At 38.6% G+C, this 20,203-nt stretch overlaps 2 protein-coding genes across 2 annotated transcripts; one reads left to right on the top strand and one right to left on the bottom strand.

Annotated features, from left to right (window-relative positions):
* Positions 1–4,231: 4,231 nt before the first annotated feature.
* Positions 4,232–6,936, bottom strand: LOC121775040 (probable serine/threonine-protein kinase PBL3). The gene is made up of 6 exons (XM_042171994.1): positions 6,548–6,936; positions 5,889–6,169; positions 5,674–5,809; positions 5,047–5,183; positions 4,844–4,958; positions 4,232–4,654 (listed from the first exon to the last, which is right to left on the bottom strand). The coding sequence occupies exons 1-6, from the start codon at positions 6,696–6,698 to the stop codon at positions 4,356–4,358; spliced, it is 1,119 nt and encodes a 372-aa protein (XP_042027928.1). The 5' UTR covers positions 6,699–6,936; the 3' UTR covers positions 4,232–4,355.
* A 9,152-nt stretch (positions 6,937–16,088) lies between these two features.
* On the top strand, positions 16,089–18,243 carry LOC121773409. The gene is made up of 5 exons (XM_042170263.1): positions 16,089–16,430; positions 17,111–17,222; positions 17,307–17,399; positions 17,549–17,758; positions 17,878–18,243. Exons 1-5 carry the CDS (start codon positions 16,123–16,125, stop codon positions 18,130–18,132), a joined length of 978 nt encoding a protein of 325 aa, XP_042026197.1. The 5' UTR covers positions 16,089–16,122; the 3' UTR covers positions 18,133–18,243.
* Positions 18,244–20,203: the final 1,960 nt, after the last annotated feature.

Here is a 20,203-nt window from a genome sequence, read left to right as displayed (position 1 = left end):
TACATGATATTCCTCCCACAGTTCGTCAACTCGTTCCTGAACTTCAGAGATGGTCATTCCCCCGCGCCTGCAGATGAAATCCTCATACGCAGTCCTCTCAGCGACGGCAGTGTTCAGCTCGGCCTCCAGATCTTTCTTTTCGGACTCTAAGTCCTTATTGTCGGCCTCCAGCTTCACTAAACAAGCCAAGAGTTCGTCATTCTTCATCTGGTCAGCTATGGCTTTTTTCTCAGCTTCGTCTAAAGCGGAAGAGTACAGCCGCTTCCAGTGAAGTACCTCCAGCTCCTTAAAGAGTTAAGAATACAAAGCAGCTATGTCAGTTCGGCATTTCAGTTTACTGAGCAGGTAGTAAACCACAACAGGAGTAAAAGAGAGTACGAAAAGCTATACGAAGACACAAGTGCAGAAAGAAGAATTTTTTCATTCATAAGAAAAAAAATTTTTTACACAGGGAGGGCTTCAAAGCCATTTTACAACAAGGAAGAAACTAAACTAAGAGAAGGGAGACGAAATCATACTCCGCCAGCTTCGTCTCCGGCTCCTCGGTGAGGTTCAGCTTCCTTCTCCTTGTCTGCCTCAGCTTCAGCCTCGGCCTCCCTGCTCCTCCCAGCCTGCTCGGTGCCCCCATCACCGATCAGCAGCACCTCTTGCTCGGCCTGCCTGTCTCCGGTCTGCTGATCAGGCTGCTCGGTCTCACCCTCTCCGTGGAAAATTGGAGCGGGTGAAACTGACCCTAAGGAGGCAAAGATAGCCTCCATATTCTCGTCCCGGTCAGCTCGGCAACTACGAACTCGGTCAGTAGAAAGCAGGACCGAGGACGAAGCAAGCTCCTCAAGGAGCGGCAGACTCTGGAGACGAGCTGCTATCTCTCGGCCGTACAGCGGCAGAACGACTTCGGGCCCCTGCTCGGCATTATCGGTCATCAGTTTCAACAGATCACCGACAAAGGCCGAAAATTGATTGCTCAGAAAGAGTTTCTCCGCGAAAGCACGGAGAACCTCCCCTTGGGCAACCACGGCGGCAGCATCCCTCCGTTTCGTCTGCTCTCGCTGGATGACGAGCTGGTTTTTGGCAAACTGGGCTTCATCCTGGGCCGAGATCCTAGCAGCTCTGGCCTTCTCAAAGTCTGCCTTAGCCTGTTCGGCCTGGTGACGAGCAGCCGCCAACTTCCTCTGCATCTCAGCATAATCGTTGGACGCTTTGGAGAGTTCAACGGCGACGAGCTTGGAGAGCATATCGTTCCTCTGAAAATGGAAAAAGGAAAGAGTCAACAGGGGCCACCAAAAAAATACAGGAAAAAAGCAAGGCCAGAAAATCAAGAAGAGAATTCACCTCGGCAAAATCCGTGGGCCATAAAAATGGCTCACAGATATGTTCCGAAGGAGGCGCCAAGACCACGTCTTTCTCTGGCGCTCTTGGGGGCTTCTGGGTCTTCCCCTTCCCCTTTGCCGAAGTCGACTCCGGCTTTTTTGGATCCGAAGAAGAGGTCTTTTGCCTCTTCGGATTCTTCTCGGCATCAGGCGCCGAGCTGGTAGCCTTCTCTTTCTCCGGCTTCTTAAGCTCGGAGGATTTGCGGCTAATCTTGTTTAGCAAGTTCACTGCCAAAAAGCAAGAAAACAAGGTTAGTTTTCGTCGTCAAGGCAGTAATGTATAAAAAAGAAATCTTCACCCTCAGTCTCTTCGTCCGAAGACGAGGAGTCGAACACGAAGTCACCCTTGACGAGCTCAGACTCCGAGTACTGCTTCCTAATCATGGGAATCTTATTGAGCTCGGCCTCGAGCTCGTCCAACGGTTCTACCCGAGGATGAGGAATAACGGACTTCGGCCCTCTCCAAGAAAAGTCCGAAGCCGAAGTCCTATTATAAAAAAAGAAGCGATTTTGCCATTTCGGCCATTTGGTTTTACAAAAGGCTCTAAAGGGCTGTAAAGGGATCAAGTAAAACCAAGATCCGTTCCTCTTAAACTGGAAAAAATTAAGGATTGCCCTCAGAGACAGATCCTTATCTAGCCTACGCAGTTCGGCAGCAAAGGCCGATAAGTGCCTCCAAGAATTCGGAGTCACCTGACCTAAAGGGAGTTGAAAAAAATCTAGCAGCTCTACAAAGGCAGGGGGAAGAGGGAAACGAAGCCCGCATTCCAAGCCGGCTTCATAAACGGTGGCGTAACCCTCCGGCGGCGAGTCAGCCCTATGAAGGTCGTCGGGAATCGCAACCTTCCCCCCAGGAAAAAAATATTTTTCGTGTAAGGATATCACAGTATCCTTACTCAAGATGCTGTGAAAATACTCTACGGTCTTCTCCCCGGATTCTTTCCGGCTAGAAGACCCCTTACCCCCTTTCCTACCGCTACCTGACTCAGAAGAACAAGAAGAAGACATGGTTCTTACTCTTTGAAAGTCTGAAGAAATTCTGAAGAAATTCTTGAAAGTGGAAGGAAATTTTTGCGCAAAAGAGAGAGAAGGCAGAAGAAGCAATAGCAAAAGTATTCAAATGATGAAGAAAGGACGTATTTATCAGATTCAGAGAAGATTTCAAAATCATCGCACCGTTTCGAATCCCACCTTTTCAGGATTCAACGGCCGGATTTTACTGTCGCATTTAATGCAGTCACGCGCAAGGCACGTCCCCTGACGTCAGCCTCCCCCGTACCTTTATCCAGAATGCCGAAGTGACTCGCTTCGCCGAAGTGATTCACTTCGCTTTTCGGGGGGGTAGTGATGGAGTACGTACTAAACAAGCCCAATAGCAGTGACGGCCCATCAGCCCAAAGCCCAAGGAAGAGTATCAGTTCGGCATTACCAAAGAGTTCGGCCCCAGCCGCATTACCAAAGAGTTCGGCCCCAGCCTACAGCTCGGTAAAAGCCGACCAATCAGTTCGGCATTACCAAAGAGTTCGGCCCCAGCCTACAGCTCGGTAAAAGCCGACCAATCAAGCTCTACTCTCAGATCGGCAAAAGCTGCTCGGTCATAGTTCAGAAGTTCGGTCTCAGTATTCGACCGAACTGGGAGATAGTGGACTCATGCAGAACCTCCACGACCTCCACTACACGATCTATTTAGTGGTGTCAACTCATGCAGGATCTCATGCAGGATAGCGGACCAAACAAAGAGATAGTGGACCCATGCAGGATCTCATGACCTCCACGACATCCACTACCTAGTTAGTGGTGATGCAAGCCACGACCTAGTTAGTGGTGATGCAAGCCACGATCTTAGTTCAATGTATAAATAGAACTTAGATCAGATAGAAAAGCTCTAGACATCAAATAACATATAGCAAGTCTGTATTTGTAAGCTGGTAAACCAGATCAAGCAATACAATCTTGCCCTCCTTTCTTCCCGTGGACGTAGATTTACCTCAGTAAATCGAACCACGTAATTCCTTGTGTCGTGATCTATATTCATTACCTGCATTTACTACCATCAAAAATTCGCCAAACCATCAATGATTATAAATGTAAAAGGTTGGCAAGTTGGATAAGGAAGTTGAAGGAAAGTTGCGTATAAAATATTTGGCGGGCTGGATTGGTGCAAACATTAAACGCAGGTACAAGAAGATTGAGGCCTATGGAGAGTGTTGATGGCTTATTGCAAAGATGCAACTCCCGCTCACTTAATCTATTAGTATTGAAAGGGAGGGAAGGTTGGGGAAATTTGGCTGAATCAATTCAACATCTCACCTCTATTGAATGGTTAAAGATAGAGAATTATGGAATGGAATGGTTGGGGAACCTCTCATCTCTATGTAGATTGCCTATATATAATTGCAAGAAGTTAAGGCGTCTACATGCAAGAAGTTATATGTGAATTTTAACCATTGAGGAAGCACAAGACATGAAGACATTCCACTAGATTCTTTACATCAACCATATGACTAAATCATTAAGCCAGAAATTGAAGCTAACTTTTTCCCATTTAAAAAAAAAAAGAAAGCCAGCATGATTTGGAACATGACCAGAAAAATAACAAGAATTTAACACCAAAAGTAAATCTCATTTATTATTTAATAACGAAAGAATTGATTCAACAAAAAAGTCATACCAGCGAAGTAGTTAAAGCTGAAGCACGAGCTGTTGCAAATCGCAGGTTCCCCACCAGAGAACGTCACCCACCAATTTCTCCCACAAATAATAAACATTGGGACTCAAATTTTGGTTGTATATATATCTAAGATTAATCAATCATAGCTGGTTAGCAGGTTCCAACTGTGAAGAAAATGTTACATACTAGATAGTATATAATTCCGTTTTTCATCAGTCAACATTTTCATCTGCTAAGACCATTCCATATTCAGAGGAATAGACTTAGATAAAACAAAGTAAGATACATAGTATTCATATGTTTATAGATACATATTACAGTGATTCAAGCACACCTAAAACCTCAGACATTTTTGGTCTTAATCCTTCATCTATACTCAGACATTGCAGACATATCTTGGCAACTTCATATGCATCTTCGGGAGGGTATTTACCCTCTAATTTGCTATCCACAATTCGCGCCAGTCTTTTTTGGTCATTCAAATAAGGTTTTGCAAAATCAATCAGATTATGCTCTCCCGCAGGCTGTTTGGAGTCAATAATTCGACGCCCTGACATTATTTCTAGCAAAACTGCTCCAAAACCATACACATCAGATCCCATAGTCAACTCACCTGTTCATTAAAAACAGGCAGCGTTCAAAAAGACAGCCAGACCAGTAGCTAGACATAGAAACTAACTAGGTTTAGGTGAGTTCGTGCACAAGGTGTAGAGTAGAAACCAAATGAGCTGAGCTTGATCTCAGGCCTAGTTTGTTTGGTTAAGAGTTTAATCATTCTATCAATTAGTAATTAGACAAGAACCTGTTTCCACGTACTCCGGAGCAGCATATTCATATGTACCCATAACTTTAATTGATACATGACTCCAGAGACCATCTCTTGCAAGACCAAAGCCTGACAACTTGGTGTTAAAGTCCTGCAATCCCCGGCCAGAACCAAAAATGAGTTATCAACGAGAACAGTTTAGAAAAACCAGAGCGATTCAAAAACTTTGCCAAACTTACACCATCTAAAAGAATGTTACTACTCTTAATATTTCGATGTATGACCGGTATTTCCAAGTCATGCAAGAAGGCAATAGCTCTTGCAGCACCTATAGCCACTTTGACTCTTGTTGCCCAATTAAGGAAGTTATGCCCTCCTACCGAAACACAAGAATTGACATTTATGAACATGAAAATCCACATTGTAAAGAGAAACTCATGAATTGTGACGGATATGTGCATATTTTGTTGATGCCATTTATCGAAAAACAAGAATCAAAGGGTTGTCTACTATACAGGATGGAGAGTAAACATGATTGGATACTTTTATCTTCATCACTAAGATTTTTGTGCAATGTTGCCCCTTTCCATAGAAATTAGAATACAAATGAAGCTGTGTGTGTGTGTGATGGCCAAGTGGTAGAGGGTAATGCTTGAGGCCAAAGGTCCGGGTTCAAGTCCTATGTGGCGTGGCCTTTAACTTTAAGTTCATTTACCCATAAAAAAGATAGAATACAAATCAAGCAAGTTATCACAAATTATGGGAATCATCCAGAGGCTTATCATATCCCAAAGTTTCAATCCATCTTAGTAAACAATAGATTAGGTTATAACTCCATTTGTCCCTTTAGAGTATGCCAAATTTACTTGCGAACAAATGGTTGTCCAAGCTTCCTTTGCGCATGAACTCATATACCAAAATCCTGTTGTCTGCGTTGCAGCTATATCCAACAAGTTTGATCAAATTCGGGTGACGGAGTTGACTCAAATAATGTATTTCATCCTGCAACATTTTTGAATGATTGGTAAACATTACACTGTACAACTATGCACTAAAGAGAAGTTAGGGGTAGAACACCTACTGCCAACTGCTTATTTCCTTGATAACCTCCACGATTCAACTTCTTGATAGCAACAGTAATCCCACTTCCAGGCTTCGCTGCAGTAAGATTGTGTTCATGGATCCATCCTTTATAAACACAGCCGAATGCCTCTGCCCCTTTTCCCCACAGCATGCCTGGGTGAAAGTTTTTGGTAGCTTTTTTTATCTCCCCATACTCTATGACCTTCACATTACGGAAGACGAAAGTTTCCTGACTAGAAATATCTCCCGGATCGAGCCTCTCGTTAGAATATCTATAATCTTATCAAGATCACAAGAGAATGAAAAAAAAGTAAGTGAGAAAGTAGTTGTATGTGATCAAATATAGAGACAGTGAAACATTGTAATTCCAGACTGTTTGAATGGACTAAAAAATGCTCATTACATGAAAAAAATCGCCTAAAAATTGCTCATCATTATAATCTCGTTTTCAATATTATATCTGAAACTGGCCTATAAATTGATGCCAAAATATAGCATTAACTCTTCAAAATAATATTACTAGCAAAATAGAATGAAAAAAATCCAGCAGTTAAGCCAAAATATAATCAAGCAAAAAAAAGCCACCAATTTCTGAATAACTCTCATATTTCACCTTATAAAATAGGGCACACAGATTCATTATAAATCATTGAATACCGTGAGGAACATCGGAATCAAAGCTGGGACGTGCGCTGAAATCAGTTGAATTTGAGGTGCTGAAGCTGTCACAGAGTGCAAGCCGCCGGAAATCTTCTCTCTTTAGAACAGCTGCGACCAACTTCTCCCAGTTATCATAGTTCCTCGACATTGAATCTCAAAAAATTCAATATCTTTTTTGGATAATGAAGCGTAGATAATTGAGAACAGAATGTTGAGACAATGATCCACCACATGTGGAAGCCGCCATCATCTAGCTTTGACTATCAAATCGGTAAAATTCAACTGTGGTGCACACGCCTTTGAAGTTTTGTCTTCCACAAATGCGGCTATTGGAGATGAAAATCTGCAGCTCAAATCTCTTATAAATATACCCAATTTTGGGGAATAAATGAAATCCAGTTCGATTCAATAATAGTAGAACAGCTGCTGTAATTAAACGTGAGCATTTTTAACGGGCCGTATAAAATAATTAAAAGCATCAGATGATTTGGCCCAACAGATGTGAAGTCAGCCGCCCAATAGAAATAACCCTGCTCAAACCCATACAGTAAGTATATTTGCTTGAGATTAATCAAAAAGTAATTACTTAATCATGAGGTAAGAAAATACAGTATATTTTAATAATTCTACCTGTTTAATCATAATTTTGAATAATTTGAAATTTAGTTTAGTGGCATAGTGGGTATACAAAATTAATACTCCCTCCGTCCAATAAAAATATGGGCAATGAATATGGCACGCGAATTAAGACAAAATTGGTAAAGTAAGAGGGACGAAAAGAATGATAGTTAAAATAGAGTTAGTGGATAGTGAGACCTACATTATTAAATTGATATAACTTTTCAAAAATGGAATACATATATTTTTATGGGACGGATGAAAAATGGAAAGCGCACATATTTTTATAGTACAAAATAAGAGTATTTTAGGTATCAATAGTATATAAAATTGTACAGGTTGAACTGGATGTACCATAGCATTATATACTTTAATATCTGTAGATCTAGTTAATTTTAAGGTTTGACATTTACTTATTGTTTAATCGCACGTTAGGGAGCAATAATTTTGAGCATCTTGTATTTAAAAATAGTTGACAATTAAGACAGTGATTAAATTAATTCAATAGTTTCAACAAACAAATGCCAAATATATTAATTAATTCAATATATACAATATTATATCAGTCATTAGGTAGATATCATGTGCAAGAAGGACAAGACTAATTCCATTGCCTATTCACTACAAGAGCAGAGCAAAAGAAGAAGAAGGAGAAGGAGAAGGAGAAGGAGAAGGAGAGGAGGAGATATTGTGAAGAACTATAAGGTATGTCTACCCATACATCTGAGCAGGGGCGGACGCAGAAAATATTGACGGTAAGGGCTGGATTTCGCTATATATTTTTTCACGGTCAAACATAATATATATATACACAATATAAAAACCGCAAAAACTATAAAATGCATATATATTTAATACGAAGTAGTCCAAAATATCTAATAAAAATAACATGTCATAGTTGCAGTTTTACGTCTAAAGCGATGACAACTGAATTCTACGTGTTCTCATCGATTGAAAACGTTGCAAGATTTTTTCATTATCAATCGTTGAAAATAGGTCCTTCTCAATGTACACAATTAAACTATCATTCATCCACTCATCTCCCATCCGAGAAATAGAATATAAAATTAACAACTTTAATAAACTTCTTACCTCACAATTTGCGAAGAATTTGAATATTAATTTCTCTAAAGTTTCAAAGGCTCAAACCCCACTTTTACAAAATGTGTTGTATCTTAATTCTGTATCGCCGCCCCTGGAAACTGGAAACTTCAAACCCTTCTGTTTCTATTTTCAATTTTTGAAATCTAAAAAACGTTGGCTTTGGGCCATTTAAAATATTTACTCATTTTATTAAAATAAATAAAAACGTTTTCAACTTTCAAAAAGGAAAAGTAACAACTTTAGATTGCAAACTTTTTTATAAGATACGAACCGGTCAAATAAAGTGGGGTCCATGTATCTTTTACTTTTTAATTAATTTATGTATGAAAAATACTGTTCTTCTTCTTCCTTATCCTCTCCAACGCCATTGCTGTATTCTTCTTCAGATTTTAATTTTTCCCTTCTTTAATTTTCCAGCCCCATACAATTATGCATCCAAAACAATTTGTTGTTCAGTAGCATTATTTTGATAAGGGCTTAACATAATTTTTTGAAATTTTAAAAATTTTGAAAGTAGAAAAAAAAAAATTGGGTAAGGGCTCCAGCCCTACCCTATTTGTACGTGTGTCCGCCCCTGCATCTGAGAGATCTTTTACTTTGCTGGTTTGTGATTTTTTCTTTAGTTTTACTTTAAATGGCGAACGATCAGTCCTTTGACTTGTTTTGTCTGAGCTTTGTTTTCGCCTAGATTCACTGCCTTTAGAGAGAAATTACACATGTACTATGAGTCTGAAAAGACATTAAATTCTCTTGAACGACTCCAAGAAATGGGAAAAATTTGTACTGCATTTCTGGGCATTTCTTGGAAAGTGAACGACTCCAAGTGTAAATCAAATAACCACAAACTTAAGTCTTGCTGCTTGTCCTCGAGCAAGATAGACCATATGTGTTTAGACCCAAACTAGTAAGGGGAATACTTTATTTATCCCCAAGATATTCAGTTTATGTGCATCCACTGTCTATGATCCATGGATTCACTTACATCCAGAATTTCCGCAGCCCGAATCTCCTCTGCCACATAACCTACATTTTCTCCTTTCTCTTCCTCCTACTGCTTTCTTTTCCAAGCGTAGCAGTTTTTCGCAAGATTTAATTTCTTTTTCTGAAATTTCTTCTTGAAATCTTGCTTGCCTTGATTCTTTACATTTAGGCTCTCTCCCATTTGATCAGTCAATCTTGATTTCTACAACTCCTTTGTCTTAAAGGCTGACATAACTTCTTCAAGAAGATTGACTCAAGTTTTGCCCAAACTGCAGCCGCCCAGTGCAGTGCAGTCTTCTCCAATCTTGAACTAAAATGCAAACAAATAAGACACCGGACATACGTGGTTCGCTTGAATCTACATCAACGGGAGAATTAGAGAGCTTTAGCTATAATCCGATTACAACAGAGTATTTAGCTCGAACATAGAGCCATGCATCACAATAAAAAAACTAGCTATTCAATGCATCCTATCTGTCATAACTCAGATCAAGAATGATACAGACTCTCTAGCTATTTTACAAGTGTTTCACTCAATTCTTTGATGAAGAAACTCGACTTCCCTTGAATGAATGGAATGGTGTGTTGATTCTCTGATCAGCATATATACTCTCTGTTTTAACCACCTCAAGTCAACTCAACTCAACTCAACAAACTGACTTCATAACTAACTCTGTGAAACCGAACTCTAAACCGCTTTCACTGCTAGAGTATTTCAGCTGTGTGACTTTGGAGCTGCATTTGTCATGCTAAACCAGTTTACTCCAACACGTGTGGTTCAAGCAGTGCTGGTAACTAGATCTAGCCCGTCCCACGTCTCAATATAAATCAAATTGAAATCCTAATACTCCATCCATCCACCATTAGGAGTCTGCGGCAAGAGTGGGTGGAATAAGGATCTCAACTGGTACATATTAATTTTAAATGAAATGTAAGTGAAACCAGTGGAATGTGATATCTTGTAACCATCTATAGTAAAAAATGAACCGTTTGCTCCTATTTATTGACGGAGGGAGTAAGAGAAAGAGAAAGAGGGAAGGTACTTATTTATTTATTTCTTTCACTTGTCCTTTTAATAATCAAACATTACTCCAATTATGCGAGTTTTAACAAGTTTTTAATTGAATCAACATATTAAAATGGGCGTCAATCCACAAGTAAATTAGAAATTTTAAAAAATAGTTGTCGGCAAGAACTGAAATAACATAAGAAAATGAAAGCAAACTACCTTGAATGAAAGGCTGTAAACTATACTGATTCTACTCCTACTATGTCCTCTCTATACCAATTCATCCATTTCTCTTACTGAATCAGTTACAGGCTCAAACAATGGAAGGAGAAGCTGTCGCCACCGTCATTAAAGTTGTACTCCAAAACCTCATTGACCAATCCAAGAAAGAGATCTCACTAATCCGAGGTCTCGACAAAGAAGCAGCAAAGCTAACTGGGAGTCTAGATACTATCCAACAATTCTTGAACGATGCTGAAAGCCGTACCGTTCCTGGTGGGGCTGTCAAAAGCTGGTTGAGAAAGCTCGAAGATGTGACCTTTGATGCTGACAACGCTTTGGATGAACTCAACTATCATCTTCTCTCCAAACAAATCAACTCCATTAGACCCATGAAACAAAAGGTACTATCGTGCTTCTCATCCTCCAGTATGATTGCGCATCCGAGAAACATAGCTCTCAAAATCCAAGAAATCAATGAGAATTTGGAGTATGTTTGAAAAGTGGGAGCCGAGGTTGGCCTCAAAGAAAGGCTTGCAAACGATGTGCCAAAATCCAAAATCGCATAACGGGAGACGAAGGTCCCCGAAGGTCCCCGATGGACCCCGACAGTCCATGGTGTATCCCGTCGTATAGTGTGTACAGGTGCATCGTGTCTCTTCAGCTCCCAACGGCTAGTGAACCAGTCAGTAACCCCCGGCGGTTAGAGCATCCACAATAGTAATAGACCAGTCATAGGCTAGCCACAAACTCCTCCTGCCACATCATCAGGACTAAAACTCCCCCTGCCACATCATCATGACAAGCAACTAGACAAGCAATAGCCTAGTCATAGCCCAGCCACAATAAATAAAATTATAAAAAACAAATAATTAACAATCACACAAAATACGGAATTAAATTTACGACACAGATACAGAAAAATTCAATAATAATATTTAAATTAAAAAAATACATTAATTTAAAAAAATACATTAATTTAAAAAAATACATTAATTTAAAAAAATTACATTAATTAAAAAAATCTAACGACGTGCAGTCCTCCACGCCCACAACTCTTCAATTAAATCCTTTTGGAGTCGAATATGAACATCCACTTGGCGCATGTAGGCATGTGTGCCTTGAGGCGGCCGACTTCATCGTGAGGTACCCCCTTCGTAAGTTGGGGGCGGCCACGCCGTGGCTTGGGCCGGCTTCATTAGCATCGTCATTGGCCCAACTAGTCAGTTGTACACCTTCATCTTCGACAATCATGTTGTGCAGCATAATACAGGCGTACATTATATCAGCAATGCAGTCGACATGCCACAAACGCGTTGGTCCCCTAATTGCCGCCCATCGAGACTGGAGCACACCAAATGCGCGCTCCACTTCCTTGCGCACCGACTCTTGTCGTTCCGCAAAGTAGGTCTTCCTCTCATCTGATGTGCATCTGATGTCTTCACAAAGACGGGCCACCTAGGGTATATCTCATCCGCCAAGTAGTAGCCCATATCATACTGGTTCCCGTTGGCGATAAAACTGATGGCCAGACCGATGCTCTGGCACTGCTCGTTGAAAAGGGGCGACGAGTTGAGGACGTTGAGGTCGTTGTTCGACCCGGCTACCCCAAAATATGCATGCGAAATCCACAGCCGGTAATCAGCTACGGCCTCGAGGATCATCGTGTGATTCTTTCCCTTGTAGCCGGTCGTGTAGAACCCTTTCCAGGCAGCGGGGCAGTTCTTCCACTCCCAATGCATGCAATCTATGCTGCCCAACATCCCGGGGAACCCATGCTTCTCCCCGTGCATCTGCATCAGATCTTGACACTCTTCAGGGGTAGGGCTTCGAAGATACTGATCACGGAATATTTCAATGACCTCTGACAGAAATACTTCAGACAATCCAGGGTAGTCGTCTCACCGATGTGGAGGTACTCGTCATGTCTGTCGCGCCTCCGTAGGCCAACTGCCTGATTGCCGCAGTGCACTTTTGTATAGGTGTGTGGCCGGGTCTGCCAGCCGCATCAGAACTGAACCGGAAACACAAATATCGACGCTCAAAAGCATCAACGATACGCATAAACACTGCCCTACGCATCCTAAAACGCCGTCTGAAAAGAGGCGCCCCAAACCGCGGCTCCTCCGCAAAGTAGTCTTCATATAGCCGCTAATGTGCAGCTACATGATCCCGATCAATCACTGCTCGTCGGTGGACAACGGGGTGGAGGTCGAGGTACCGCCGGCTGTAAGGCCCTTTGTATCAACCGGTTTATCTAGCGGGACGTATAAGCCTCCAACTCTTCGTTCATTTGCCGTTAGTACTCCACAGCATCCCCACCACTACTACCACCCGCGTTACTCATATCACGTTGTTGCTTTTGTACAGAAATTAAGATGGAGAGAAAACTCGTTAAAACAAGTGGTGCGAATGAAAATGACGTGCAAATCGCGTATGTGTAGTGTTTCGAAAAATTTTAAAAAAAATTGAGCTGGCCGATCGCTTGCCGATCAGGAGCCTGCAATGGCGGCCAGCCGACCGGCGAACGGATCGGCCAGCGCTTGAAAATCGGCGTCGGGTTGCCAATTTTTTCACCGAAATGGCGCTCGCCGGTTCCAATGGTTCGGCGAGCGGAGCGGCCAGCGCCGGGAATCGGCTAGCCTGTCCGCTCGCCGCCATTGGAGATGCTCTTACGATCAATGGCATTGATGACAGACATCATGTCTGTTGACTCCAGTAACCCATGCAGGTGGACTTGGCCTATAAATAGGCATGCATCCATTGCATTTTAGACATAACATACACAAGCATTCTTGCATACACGCTATCTCCCTCTCTGCATAATCTTCCCGTCGAAGCTTTGCTCCCGTTCGCTGGAGCTTTGCTGCTAGCGTGCTGCTATTTCGGAGACGAAGCCGTTTTATATTTGGGGGCGATACGCCAAACTGAGAGCACTACCGGGGCGTATCTCATCTTGCAGAAAGAGGACTCCTCGACTCGGCTTACCGCTTTCCACATATTCTTTTCCGTGTAATTTTCCTTATTTTATTTTCCTTGTAATTTTCGTCGGCAAGTTTATATCTCAACTTTCAACACTTTCAACTATATTTTCCACATGCTTCGGAACGAATTTTGGTGTTGAAAAACATGGTAGTTGAGGCATACAATACAAGCATCACGAATGTCCACAATACTTTTAGCAAGGCTCTTCATTTAAAAAAGAGTGATGCTAAATGGCCATAATGTGGCCGGTCATAAAAAGTTAATTTAGTCCATTTACATGTATAAAAAAAATTAGAATTATCGATATAAACTTATATGTGTGTGAATGGACTTGTGAATTGATACTTATCTTTGAATTCCATTACGTAAAACACATTAATATCACGAATTAGTGTATACGTTGAGAAACAATCAAGAAATGACAGTAGTAATAAGTTGAGCAAAAACTACGAAAGAGTAATACTAACATGTTGAGGAACAAATAATGAAGATGATATAAAAGTAAAATCAAGTTGTATTAAACTAAAAATTCAAAAAAAATCAATTTTTTATGTTATTTAATTAATTTATGGCCGGCCATAATGTGGCCGCATAACTTTATTCTTTAAAAAATTGCCTAGAAATTATAAATTTTTGTCATAATTGTTGCAACTCACAACTTTAAAAGTAAATCGTAAAAGATATGAATTTGAATATTTTATCACAATTTTTGGATGAAAATTTCTGATTACAGTTTGTGATTGTATCTTATATATTTGGTACAGATGTAATACTAATTGTAAAAACATGAATTTTTCAAAGGTCAATAAAAGAATGTGTGTGAAAGATTATTTGTAAATTGAGTCATTCACCCTTAAAATTGATAAAATTTAATGCGGCCTCCTTCTCGAATTTTTCCGATATTACATTAAAGACAATTTCACCCATGAAAAAATTGAAAAAGAAAATGTTAAAATTTAGTTATGATTTTCTTGACCAATTTTAAAGCTAGACCAACTAGCAACTAAAATTCATGATTGTTCTCGCAAAATGACATTTGGTTAATTCATTAATTTCGAATTGGTTTGACAATCTTATCCTCCAAGTTCGAATTTGTTGTTTTGTACATGATATGGCTAAATTGAAATTTTAATTTCTTTGTTAACTGGATTCCACAAAACTAAATGTCTACTAATGAATGGATTATCATTAATTGCGCCGCTATCTATATCTACAAATCTAAATTTAGGCTAAATTAAGTACTAGTAGTAATTCACATAATCAACAGGATATTTAGAATCAAATGTCCTATATTTATCTGCCTCAAATCTTTGATTATCATTCCTCAGATACATGTTCTTGCTTGTTAGAAACGGTAATAAAATCTAATTACATCTCAAGTTCTCAACTAATTGGATAGTTAATTATTTGTGCTAGGTCTTTAAAATAAAATTTTGATATTTCTCACAAATTTGAAAACTTGGTCTTATAAATTATGAACTTATACAGTCTAGTGATTTTTTCAAGATTTGAAATTCCGGAAATTTTTTGAACTCGGGTAATAGATAAAACCAACGTTGTACATCCGTTAACTCATAACAAAATGATTGGTTTTAGGTTGGTTCTAGACTTCTAGGTAAGCTTATGGAATATTTCAGCTATTGCAGAAAAAACAATATAAATAGTTAATAATGTACGTAATTTTATAGGTTACTACTACAAAATATTATCGATGGAAAAGGTATTTGCTTCCTAAGCAGTAAATACAAGTATCTGCCTTATTAGTTGGGTGTGAATCCCTGTCCTTATAGATGAAAGTAAAATATTTTACCAATTCAAATGGATTTCATCCTCGTCTTATTCTGGCTTATAAAAATTGATCTAGTAATATATTTTAATTGACAAGTGAACTAAAATTTCCACATCCCATACTACGTCTCGTGTACTTGATAATTTTTTTTTATAGAAAATGACACAAAAATTTCATATTGATTCTCATCCATTCACTTGTAATGACCCAAGTCACCCAATATATAATACTACTAAAAATATCAGCGAAAGGGACCAAAACATTAATTATAAAATTTATTTATGTGGAATGACAAAGAACCAGTACCATCTGTAACAATCCAATCCAATAACTTAAATGAACACGAAGTATTCCAAGGAAAAATGTTTACTCTATTTATTTGTCACTTTATTACCTACATAGGAAAATAGCATGGTGCAACTAACCTTACATGAAATGTACACCAATCAGAAAAATATTAAAATCATTAATTATGTATAAGGGGTAGAGAATTTTATATTTTAAAATAAAATATTCCACAAATAAAATTGCTAATTAATCATGTGGGAACGGATTTATCAGTGCACGTATCAAGTAGAGGTTTTAACTAAGGATGCTCTCAAATAAAATAATAATACATGATTTTTTTTGTATTTTTAATTTAATTTGTAGAAATTAAAATACGAAGACACCCCTAATATTTAATTGGAGGAGAGGCTGAATAGGGGTGTGTTTTCGTATTAAAACAATATAATTGACAGTTAAATTCTCACCTACTACTGATTGTCTACTTTAACATCTCATTTAATAATTTGACTTCAAAAATACACTATATAAGTATTCCATTTCCATGTGAGTCTACTCGTTTCCAATTGTTTCTAAATCAACATGACTCCACTGCTTATCATTTGCTACTTCATCTACACAACTTTCACAACCACTATATTGTCAATCCTCCTCGGCCTCCGCCTCCTCCGCCGCCGCCTTTTCTCCCCGAGCACCTCCTCGGACAACGTTGGAAATGTCGTTGCACTATACGAAGGAGCTCTCAATCACGAGCGCCGCAACCCGGTCCGTAACTCCTTCCGGTTCACCACGCGCTATGCTCTCATCGACCTCGACCGTGCACCCTACGCGCCGCCCACGTATCTCTCAGCCGACGAGGCTCGCCGAATGGCCAAGACAAATGGACCGGTGTATTGTTTCATTTTACTCTCATGTTATAATTTTATAGTAGTACTAGATGTTCATTATACGCAATTTTTTTAAAATGTCTCTTTCTTGTGGTTTCTCTTAAAAAATCCTCAATTTTGTGAAAAGTTTGATTAATATAGGCTACTAAATAATTTTTGCACGAAGATAGTAATTCGATAATTCACTGAAAACTGGCTCATAATTCCATATAATAAAATTGTACTCCCTCCGTCCCATTACAATTGATGAATTTCTTTTGGACACGAGAATTAAGAAAATGATATGTATTGAATTAAAGTAGAGAGAGTAAAGTATGAGAGAGAAAAAAGTAAGAGAGATAAAAATAGAATAAAGTTTGAAAGAAAAAATAAAGTAAGAAAGAGCGAGTAAGAGATGGTTGAAGTTTTGTTTTTAGCTAAAAAAGAAATTGACCATTTGTAGTGGGACAACTCAAAATGAAAATTTGATCACCTATAGTGGGACGGAGGGAGTATATAAATCAAACTTTTTTGCAAAATTAGATTATTTTGGAAAGACCAAGTAAGTTGACTAATATTTTTGGAAAACGTGAAGTTGGGTACGAACTTGATTACCGTGTTTAATTTAGTATGGTTCTATTTGTGAAGTAGTTTGAATTTATATAGCTTATTAATTAGATGATTCATGAAATGTTAATTACCAGATTTCTTCTGACAACTCTTCCGAGTTTGGGATATCGAAGCACTCCCGTGAGCTATTATTATTGCTATGATATCGATGACTCCAAGAAAAGTTTCAAGAAATGTATTGTGGAGGTAAATATTCCACCATTTACTACTCCAACATATTTTTATTTGAATCATAAATTTGCTAGCAAATGATCTTTTAAATACTTTTAGGGCACCAATACACCATGGGCCGAAAGCGTAACGTTTGTGTTCGAGCCGAGCTTCGATTCAGTCCCAAAATGTGAATACATAAGCCCTTTCTCGGTCAGTACTATTTTCTTAGTATACAAGTCATTTCTCATTCGAGACTATTTTCTGGGTATATAAAGCCCTTGTTGTAGCATTTTTTAGTAACTCGGCCTTGAAAAGGTTAGTGAGATTCGAACTTGTCACGACTAGCCTAAATTATGAAGGATATGCATGGACATTGGAGGCTTAAAGTGAGTGAGCCAGGGGAGGATTTGTACGCATATATTTCAGTTGAACATCCAAAATTTGGCAATAATTATTTTATAGCAACTTTGAAAGCCAAGAAAGTCCAAATTTCCTCTACAACACCAGATGATCTTGAAGCATTCTTTTGGTTGCAACCCCATAAAGGCTCACTTATTTCCTATTGGAATGTAAGCCATTTTTGTTTAACTTATGTTACATTTAAATTAATGCATAGTACTCCTATTAATTATGAAAAACAAATTTCTCATACCAATTTCAATTTCTTTTTTTTGTGTGTTTTGTGAAGGGTGTGAAGCTTTGGTGGAAAAATGCTGATTTCCATGAACATCCAAGAAAAGAGAATTCAATGTATAGAGAAAAGGCCCTAGAAAGAAATCAAAAGATTCAATTTTGCCCTGCATTTGGAGGCAACAGCGCAGCGAATGCCGTCGTCGTTAGCCATGAAGACACGATTGATCGATGCTTCATGTGGAAAGATGCTCCATGGCCATGGTCATACTTAATTGCACCAATAGCCTCATCGACGTCGAAAACATCATAGGTAGCTCGTTATACTAGGAACCATTTTCAGCTTTTAAATCAAAATCTACAAAGAAATTTGTCAGTTTGTTGAATGAATTCATAGTTCAAGGCTCGATTTCCAGAGGTGATACATTTTTATTTTTATTTTTATTTTTATTTTTTGAGTTCATACAATTTCAACAAATCCAGGTAGAGTTTATACATGCTCCATGACTATGAATTGAAGCACAAGGTGATGAATTAATCGTAAATTTTCAGACCGTATTAAACATGCCATAGAGTGGATCATAACGTGTTAAGCTGCGGTGGCCAGCCTCAACTGTCGACTTTGCCACGACATCGTCAGCAAACCTCACTTTCTTCACTATTGTCTTCTTCTTTAGGCCATCTTTCAAAGCCCCTAAAGTTAATGAAAAATAACATAGGCAAAAAAACCTTGATTAAGATGGTGTGTGTTTCATATGTCATTTCAATGTGTGAATCTTGAAAACACACTCAGAAGTAATTTCAGATGATTAGGGATTGCTTGAAGATCAGTTAACAATAGCACACCTCTTGGCTGCAAGACGAACCAATTGCTCGACCCTGCTTGATCCGCTTGTCCATCGATGCCTATCAATCAATCGAGACATGCCCTTAAGCAAATAAAAAAGTTATAATAAAAACAAGGAAAACTAATTCCCAACACTATCCATTACTGGAACCAAATCTTCCTCTCCCTAGCAACATATCTTGTTGAAAGTGCCTAATTTTATTTCTTCAAATGGTATGGCCTTACCTGATTCAAATATGCATGAAGCCACTTGGTCCGAGGTCTACGAGAAAATGAGCATGACATAAGTGGCAAACGAGATTATGTCGAAAATAAGAACAAGAAACAATTGCTCAAGATAAATCATCACGGAGAAGAGCATACACATTATACCCTGAAAGAAACGTCTATTACAAATACCATACGAAACTTGTCTAGAATATATCACCACATAATTCTAAAACTCTTCATAAATGTGAAAAAAAGCTTGTGTCTACTCTGTCCAATTTGAATTCAAGGTTACTAACACACTATCCATTTATTTCACTCATATCATACTATCTAGTTCAATACCATAACGATCATCAATATGTTTTTATAGGAAACGGCAAGCAAGAAGAAATTTTTCCCCAGAATTACCATGAATCAAAGAAGATTCTAACCAAGAGAGTGGAGTCTTGTGATGCTTCATCACCATTTAATAGCTTTGGAAATTTGGAAATACTAATAAATAAATGTGTTGCCTTGTTGTTTCAATATTATAGATCAAAAATGGAATCCGATTTTGGCAAAAAGAATGAAGTAAAGCACAAATAATCAAGCAAAGTAAATCCATCATTTCCTCATTATCATATTTACGATAACAAAATAGGGCACAAGAATTCATAACAAAAAATGCAATAAATACCGTGAGGAACATCGAAATCGAAGCTGAGATCACTTGAAATTGAGGTGCTGAAGCTTTCGCAGGCGATACTCTTCTCTCTTGAAAACAGCTGCGACCAGCTTCTCCCAGTTATCATAGTTCCGCGACATTTTCTCTCAAATTAAGAACTGAAAATTGGCCTTCGTATTTTCTTCATTTCTTGGATGCTGCTGAATGCTGATGACTCAATAGACTAATGGAAAATCTATTCAATGACAATAAAATTTAAAAATTACTATCTTCGTCCCCAAAAATTTGTCTCACTTTAATTCGATACGAATTTTAAGAAATATAATAGAAAGTGAGTTAAAAAAGTTAGTAGATTGTGGTTCCTACTTTTATATATTGGTTTTATAATAAAATGTGAGTAGGAATTCGTTAATGGAATATGGAGTTCACTAAAGTGAAATGAGACAAATTTTAAGGATGGACGAAAATGAAAAAAATGGGACAAATTTTTCGGGACGAAGGTAGTACTATTAGCAAAAATTCCTCCACTATCTAATTTGACTTCCAAACACAATTTTTGCGTCCAATCAAAATCAATAATTATTATTGTGGGGGTCGAATAAATATTTAAATACTATTTTTAGTCGAATTTTCACATTTAAAAATTTCAACATAATCCAATCT

The sequence above is a fragment of the Salvia splendens genome, chromosome 17, assembly GCF_004379255.2.
Source record: "Salvia splendens isolate huo1 chromosome 17, SspV2, whole genome shotgun sequence".
Classification (NCBI taxonomy): domain Eukaryota; kingdom Viridiplantae; phylum Streptophyta; class Magnoliopsida; order Lamiales; family Lamiaceae; genus Salvia; species Salvia splendens.
This window is presented reverse-complemented; position numbering and strand designations above follow the sequence as displayed.